Source organism: Engystomops pustulosus, chromosome 1, assembly GCF_040894005.1.
Source record: "Engystomops pustulosus chromosome 1, aEngPut4.maternal, whole genome shotgun sequence".
NCBI lineage: Eukaryota > Metazoa > Chordata > Amphibia > Anura > Leptodactylidae > Engystomops > Engystomops pustulosus.
Window position 1 is genome coordinate 82844931 of NC_092411.1, and position 8102 is coordinate 82853032.

The following is an 8102-nucleotide window of genomic DNA, read 5'->3' on the forward strand; positions in this document are numbered from 1 at the left end:
CGGAAACATCGTCCGGCTGGCGTCCTCTCCGGCGGGCTGGTCCACCAGACTCTCGCGCGGACGCAGGGAACTACGTTTCCCAGAATTCCTCCTGACCGATGACGACTTCTGGTCGCGACCGGAAGTGACCGCGGCGCGGGACGCGGAGGAGGCCACCGGCAGGGGGATGGGCTCCCCATGAAGGTATTTAAATCCTTAAAAGCGGGTAGTCAGTTGTTCTGAGGTCTATGATTTGGGTTCTTTCTTGGCTGGCCGTCCCAGACATCATAATGGCTGACGAGGCAGACTTGGGTCTACTCCACCCCCCGGTGCACGTGAGTGGTGCTGTGTGGCAAGATATACAATTGTTTTTTGTTGTGATCACCAAGTCATTGTTTCCTGAGAAATCAGGGAAGTCTGAAAAGAGTAGAGAAAAACCGGAAAAAAGCAGGATTCCTGTTAAAAAATGCAGTATGTGCTTCCGTACCCTACTAGAAGGCTATAAGAAACCGATCTGCAAAACCTGCATTGAAGAATTTATGCGGGAGGAGAAAACGTCTTTTATGGACGAACTTAAGTCCTTTATAGATGAGAAAGTGGTTTCTTCGGTGGCGGCGGCAACGCAAGGAGCCCCCCCACGTAAGAAAGCTCGGATAGTATCGGCTTCATCCTCAGAGGAAGAAGGGGGGTGCATTTCAGACTCTCCTTCCTGCTCTCTGGCTGGAGACCAGGAACATCAGGATCGTGAGCAGGCAACAAGCTCCCGCTACTTATTCCAAAATGAAGATCTGGACGATCTTCTGAAAGCTATGCGGGATACATTGAACCTTGAAGATGAGGAAACCCCTCTTTCTCGTGAAGATGAATTGTTTGGGGGACTCAAAGCCAGGAAACATCGTGTTTTTCCCCTTAACGATACCCTTAGGGGACTAATTAGTCAGGAATGGAGAGACCCTGAGAGGAAAATCGCGGTCTCTAAGAATTTCAGGAAACACTTAGTCTTCGACCCAGAAGAGTCAAAGGATTGGGACTCGTTCCCCAAAGTTGATGTACAGGTTTCCAAGGTCTCAAGGAAGATGGACCTGCCCTTTGAAGATTCGGCTCAGTTAAGAGACCCGATGGACAGAAAATCTGAAGCTCTTTTAAAGAAAGCATGGGAAACCTCCATGCTAAGCCTTAAGTCAAACTTAGGAGCCACCTCGGTGGCAAGAACACTATATTTCTGGCTGGGGAAATTAGAGTCCCATATCCGGGAGGGTACTCCCAGAGAAGACTTACTGGAAAGCATACCGTTGTTAAGATCAGCTACTGCCTTCCTTGCTGACGCATCTGCTGAAGGAATAAGGTTCGCTGCAAAAGAAGGAGCTCTTACCAATGCCACCAGGAGGGCCTTATGGCTGAAGCAGTGGAGCGGGGACATCCGCTCTAAATCCAAATTGTGCAGCATTCCTTTTTCCGGGGACTTTGTGTTCGGACCCGAATTGGACGCTATACTTGAAAAGGCGTCTGACAGGAAAAGGGGATTTCCAGAGTCCAAAACAATACACAAGAAATCTTCCTTTCGTCCTTTTAGGAACACCGGAGAGACTTACCGTGGCAAAGGTAAGCAAGGACGATGGAGTTATCCCAAAGGAGGAAGGGGAAGGGGTTTCCTTTTCTCTAACCTCCCAGAGGGTCCAGGAAACAAGAAACAATGACGCCAAAGTGGGGGGGCGTCTCCTGGGATTCCTATCCCAGTGGACAAAGGTCACCTCGAATCCCTGGGTACTGTCCATCTTGGAATCGGGCTACAGGATAGAATTCTCATCACCCCCCCTTCTCCAAGGTTTGTCGCTCCCTTACCATCTCTCTCTCACTCTACACATTCCTTCATTTGGCAGGAAGTATTTCATCTAATCCACATGGGAGTGGTGGTGCCGGTCCCTCAAGATCAAGAAAAATTGGGATTCTACTCCCCGTTGTTCCTTGTCAAAAAACCAGATGGATCAAATCTCCTAATTATCAACTTGAAGCTAAACCGCTTCATCGTTTACAGAAGATTTCGCATGGAGTCGGTAAGAACAGCTACCCAACTTATTCACACAGACTCCTATATGTGCACATTAGATCTAAGAGATGCATACTATCATGTACCTATCCACCCCTCATCTCAGAGATTCCTAAGATTCTCGGTTCTCTCTCCCGAGGGCTCTGTCTTACACTTTCAGTTCCGTGCACTTCCATTCGGTATCTCATCGGCTCCAAGGGTCTTTACCAAGATCATGGTGGAGGTGGTAGCCTTTTTAAGACTACAAGACATATCAATCATCCCTTACCTAGACGACTTGCTAATTATAGGGAAAGACAAACAAAACCTAATTTTGGCAAGACAGTCTTCCCTAAGAATCTTAACAGAGTTGGGATGGTTAATCAACCTGAAAAAATCAAGTTTAGTACCCTCCACTCGAAAGACCTTTCTAGGGATCATTCTAGACTCAACTCACCAAATGTCTTTTCTTCCTCAGGAGAAAATATCCAACATAAAGCATCAGATTCGTTCATTCAGACGGAAGGACTCTGTACCAGTAAGACAGGCGATGAAGATCCTGGGGCTCCTCACAGCATGCCTACCTGCGGTCGCCTGGAGTCAGAGCCATACTCGGATCCTTCAGAATTGGATCCTAACTTTCTGGAACAGGAAGTCTTCAGGTCTAGACAAGAAGATGCGGATTCCTTCCTTCGTAAAGAGGGACCTGCTGTGGTGGACGGAATTAAGGAACCTAGAGAAAGGGGTATGTTGGCACCACCTCCCAAGCATCACCATAGTGACAGACGCAAGCAGCTCAGGCTGGGGAGCAATCCTTCCTTCCCACTACGAGCAAGGGTCCTGGACTCTAGCCCAAGCAAGAAACAGCTCAAACTACAGGGAGTTAAGAGCGGTCTGGGAAGCGCTAAGATCAAACACAGCCTATCTGAGGAATCATCATATCCACATTCTCTCGGACAACATCTCGACAGTGTCCTATTTAAGGAGACAAGGGGGTACAAGATCCCCAGTATTATCGAGTCTGGCTCGTACCATTTTCCAGTGGGCAGAAGAAAACATCCTTTCCATTTCAGCCACTCATTTGAAGGGATCCCTAAACAGAGAAGCGGATTATCTCAGCAGGAGAGTAATCCTACCGAACGAATGGTGTCTCAACCAGGAGACCTTCCTACATCTAACCAGCGTCTGGGGCATGCCCCAAATAGACCTATTTGCCACGAGGGAGAATTCAAAATGCCAACAATACTTCTCTCTGGAGGCCGGCGAGTCCAGAGACCACATGGACGCGTTCAGCCATCGTTGGAGCGGAAGTCTCATGTATGCCTTTCCCCCAATTCCCCTAATTGCGAGAGTACTCAGAAAAATCTTGCTCGACGGGTCAAGGGTGATCCTGATCTGCCCAAACTGGCCAAAAAGAAGCTGGTACCCACTGTTGAGGTCCCTATCTGTCCAGCAACCTCTTATTCTACCGATTCGGAAGGACCTTCTATACCAAGGTCCGATTTTCCATCCCGATCCAGGAAGACTCCGTCTGGCGGCTTGGATCCTGAGTTCGAGTTCCTAAGGTCCCAAGGTCTCTCTCGGGCTGTAATAACTACTTTGAAGGCAAGTAGAAAAAAGGTTACTTTCTCCATATATCATAAGATATGGAAAAAGTTTGTGACCTTTTGTGGGGCTAATCCCCCCTCTCAGTCTAACCCAAATATTTTACAGGTACTAGACTTCCTGCAAAAAGGACTAGAAATTGGTCTTTCTACTAGCACTCTGAAAGTCCAAATTTCGGCTCTGAGCGCATTCTTCGACCATCCCCTGGCGGACCACAGGTGGGTCAAAAGATTTATTGCTGCTGCAAATAGAATTAGGCCTCAGATTCTGAAGCAGGTTCCCTCCTGGGATCTCTCCCTGGTTCTGGATGCTCTCTCCAGACCTCCCTTTGAGCCTTTAAAGGACGCTAGTATAAAAAACTTAACTTTAAAGACTTCTTTATTAATAGCTGTGACTTCAGCTAGAAGGCTGGGGGAACTCCAAGCCATTTCTATTAGAGAACCCTATATGTGTATTCTCCCTGACAGGATAACTCTGACTCTGGATCCAAGCTTTGTTCCCAAAGTGGCGTCTGGGTTTCACAAGAATCAAGAAATAATTCTTCCATCATTCTACGGGAATCCTTCTTCAAGCAAGGAAGTGGAGTGGCATTCCCTGGATGTAAGGCGCTCGGTCTTAGAGTAATTAAAAGCTACAAAACCCTGGCGCAAAGATCACAATCTCTTTGTTCAGTTTCAGGGGAAGAACAAAGGGGTAAAGGCATCCAAAACCACGATCGCCAGATGGTTAAAGACTGCCATAGCCTCTTGTTACACAGAACAAGGGAAAGAAGTTCCTCCTAACCTTAAAGCCCATTCCACCAGAGCCATATCCGCCTCCTGGGCAGAAAAGAGGGGTGCTTCTCTTGAACAAATCTGCAGAGCTGCCACCTGGGTTTCTTCATCCACCTTTGCAAAACACTATCGGCTGGACTTACCCAACTCACAGGATCTCGCCTTCGGTCAGAAGGTTCTCCAGGCTGTGGTCCCACCCTAACTCTACTAATTTTGTAGATCTCCTAGTGGGCCGTCATGGGGGACGTTATGGAAATTGTGAATTAGACTCACCGGTAATTCTGTCCATCTAGTCCTCCATGACGGCCTATATATTTTTCCCTCCCATGTTTCTTTCACTTTGTTGTAAATTCTGTATGTGATTCAAACAGACAGAATAAAAATATGTTGTATCTTCCACCGGTGTAGTTATTTGGTAGACACTGGCGGGAGGATGTGGGGGGGAGGCTTTTAACCTCTCTGCTTCCTGTCCCTACAGAGGTCAAGGGTCATCCTCCTAGTGGGCCGTCATGGAGGACTAGATGGAAACCGAATTACCGGTGAGTCTAATTCACAATTTTTCATGGCAGAATGGTGAATCGCCAGCAAAACTGCATGATTTGACTGGTTAGGTGACCTCCGCGTCCATTTGGGGGTAACTTGAACATGACGTAAACATTGTGATCATGCTAGTAGTTTGAGCATCTAGAAGGAACACTGAAGCATTGACTGCTGGGGCTAGATTGAAGTGTAAAAAAAAATCCCACCATGACAGGTCTAGTAGTAGATTACACCTGCATTTGGACTTTAGATGTAGAAAAATGCTTTCTTGGCGGTAGCTCCCAGTTGGAGCAGCAATGGTGACTGTATTGTTACTCTGACTTGCATTTACACAGATTTTACAGGGATAAACCTTGAAAAGATATTGGTAGGGGTGCACTGGTAACTGCTGTACCATTTCCAATAAAAATGGCTGGCTTTAGGCTGGTTTTTAAAGTGGTTGAGAGTAGAAAAAGTTGTAAGAAAAGCTTCTCAATTAGAATGGTGGCAAAAACCTCATAAGGGGTTATTTATCTTTAGGCGGAACATTTGTGTATGTGATTTAGTTTTGTTCTGACTTGATATATCAAGTAGCTGTCTATAGGGTTTTTGCAACTTTTTAAGTCTCAAACTCTTCAACTAAGTTTTTCCTGCGAATGGTCAGGATTGGAGTTTATTTGCAGCTTTTTAACCACGTCAAAGTTGTGACTTTCTTTTTTTTTTTTTTTTTTTTTTCCCCCCCATACATTCACATCTGAATTTCAAAGCTATATCAGGCGTAAGTGGAAAAGTCACAAATGTAGGCGCAAATATACCAAAAAACCTCAAAGGGGTACCCAACAAAATGTACCCACTCGCTCGGCCACAAGGCCTTTACCTACCAAAAACAGGGGGAGTACAATAAGAAATCCATACAAATCAAACCTTTAATATTGAAAACTTTAATGGCATATCATAAGGAGAGACAGTCAACACTATAATACCGAGATATCTACCCACTATTTTAGTCAGCTACCTGAGCAACCACAGCATGGACATGTAACTGAAAGGTGGCCAAGATCTCACTCAATGGGGGCAATACCAGTTAAAACATGTCTCCAAAGAAATAACTATTTGCAAGGTAGCACTAAAAACATGCTAAAAGTACCTAGGAATAACTGGGTGAAACAGTGCATAGGAAACATATAGTAATAGGAATAATGTCAAGAAAAGCCAGCACCTATAATATATAGTTATAATATGCTGGGGACAAATTTCTCCTGAATGCACATATTGGCTGGAAAGGAATCCCTGTACAAAAGATGCACAAGGGGTCAGATAGTGAAATCCTATGTATACCTTGTGTTATCCTGTCAGTAGGAACAGAGCCACATCGCGGCCAAGAACACCTCAACGTACGTTTCACCCTGCGGCTTCGTCAGGAGTTAAGTAATTACCATAAAACAAGAGCATATATACACTGAGTAAATTAATTAACTGCACCTGTGCCGGTTGTAATGGCGCACTTCTGCTGTGATGTCTTCGCTTTGTCAAAGCGATCAGTGTTACTTATAAAAGATGGTTGTTAGGAGATAAATCATGTTGGTCCTCATCCTGTCGCATGTATCACAAGTATGTACTCATAAATTATTTTGGGTTTTCAAAAATGTAAAGGAACATCCTAATAAGAATAAATGTCATACATACAACAAAAACAGAACATAAAATATACTTCTGATTTAAAAATAGAAAAAAATAAAATAAAAAATAAGCCTAGAGAGCAAAAGATCCACAAAAATGGTCTGAAGCTGACATTCATTGAGACCAAAGGGAGAGTGTGTATGAAGTGCCACTATCCCCTTGGTCTCTTTTTGCAAAAGGGCTCGTTTGATATCATCTCCACGCTATCCCAAATACACACTATCAATTCCACGAAGCTTGAAACCTTTGGGGTTACAAGTGTGGAATTCTTAGAAATGTCATGGTATTGTGTCCTGTGTACCAGTTAGGCCTGGAATGCTCCTGAAATATACAGCTAATGTGCTTGAGCACTATCTTGTGTGCTCATACTGACATATAGTTGTTTGCAGGGACATTCTGCCAAGTAGATCACACCAACTGTGTTGCATGTAATAGGGAGTACAAAATTGTACATAATATCTCCTGCCCCATTAGAAAAAGTGGTAGATCTGACAATATTTTTACATGCCGCACAGTGCCCACATGTATGTTTCCCATTTGGGCACCCGACTTGGGGGAGGTTTATCATAAGTCTTTTAGAGCAAAACTGTTCTAGTTGCCCTTGGCAACCAAATCAGAGCTCAGCTTTCATTTTCCCAACACTGTTTATAAAATTAAAGCTGAGCTCTGATTGGTTTCCATTGGTAACTAGAACAATTTTACCTCAGACACTTGATAATAAATCACCTCTCTTCTGTTTAGGAGGTATAAAGTGACTTGCTGTTAAAATGTCACCTAGGTTTCTAGATCCAGGGCAGGTCATCAAGGGGGAGAAGGCAAGTGAGGGAATGTCTATGTAGAAGGTCCAGTCTGAGCTGAACGTGGTAACAAATCTGACCAGTGTATCATGGATCTTTGTTTTGTGTGGTGTGTGTTGTTTACTCGCCAACAAAGTATCTCTGTGTTTTGCGCTCTCCTCAGACCTCAGGGGAGGTGCGAGTGTATCTCATCAGATTCAAATCCAGATCTGTATCAGGTGTAACCACATGTCAACAACCTGCAATTGGTTTAGGGTACTAAATTGAACTGGCAGGTTGTGTAACTAGTTTCTACTACTTGCTCCTCACGTGTGCTGGCAAGTAAATATATACATCCTGTATGTAAACTATGCAAAGCTCAGTAGATTTGCTTGTAAGAATTCACTGAGTTTCTTCATCCAAGAACATGAGAAGTAAAGTCACCTTTATAACTGTATGGCAAAGACAGGAAGAAGTTTAGCATCCAACCAGTTCCCTGCTGAGGAAGATTTTTAAAGTGTAGCATTAAAAGGGAAAATACCCTAACTGGCAAGCGAGGGCATGGAATACAATATGGACATTGTTCTGAAAGAAGGAATCACATGACAATTTGATAAAAATTATGGACATTTGAGTTACACTTTAAAATTTTTTATTTTGACTACAAACTTTTTTTTATGGTTGTACAGAGGAATAAAACAAAGTTGTATGACCCCAGAACATTCATACAAGTTAGCAGCACCC

General features: G+C 44.3%; 1 protein-coding gene across 1 annotated transcript; it reads left to right on the plus strand.

Annotated features, from left to right (window-relative positions):
• Positions 1-2737: 2737 nt before the first annotated feature.
• Positions 2738-4653, plus strand: LOC140077060 (uncharacterized). Its single transcript, XM_072123958.1, has 2 exons — positions 2738-4210; positions 4283-4653. The coding sequence occupies exons 1-2, from the start codon at positions 2753-2755 to the stop codon at positions 4583-4585; spliced, it is 1761 nt and encodes a 586-aa protein (XP_071980059.1). The 5' UTR covers positions 2738-2752; the 3' UTR covers positions 4586-4653.
• Positions 4654-8102: the final 3449 nt, after the last annotated feature.

What these genes read in the sequence shown, in the direction of transcription:
- LOC140077060 (XM_072123958.1), top strand. Translation starts at nt 2,753, where the DNA reads ATGTTGGCACCACCTCCCAAGCATCACCATAGTGACAGACGCAAGCAG. An exon ending in TGGAGTGGCATTCCCTGGAT is followed by an intron (nt 4,211 to 4,282) that starts GTAAGGCGCTCG and finishes CTCTTTGTTCAG; the next exon opens with TTTCAGGGGAAGAACAAAGG.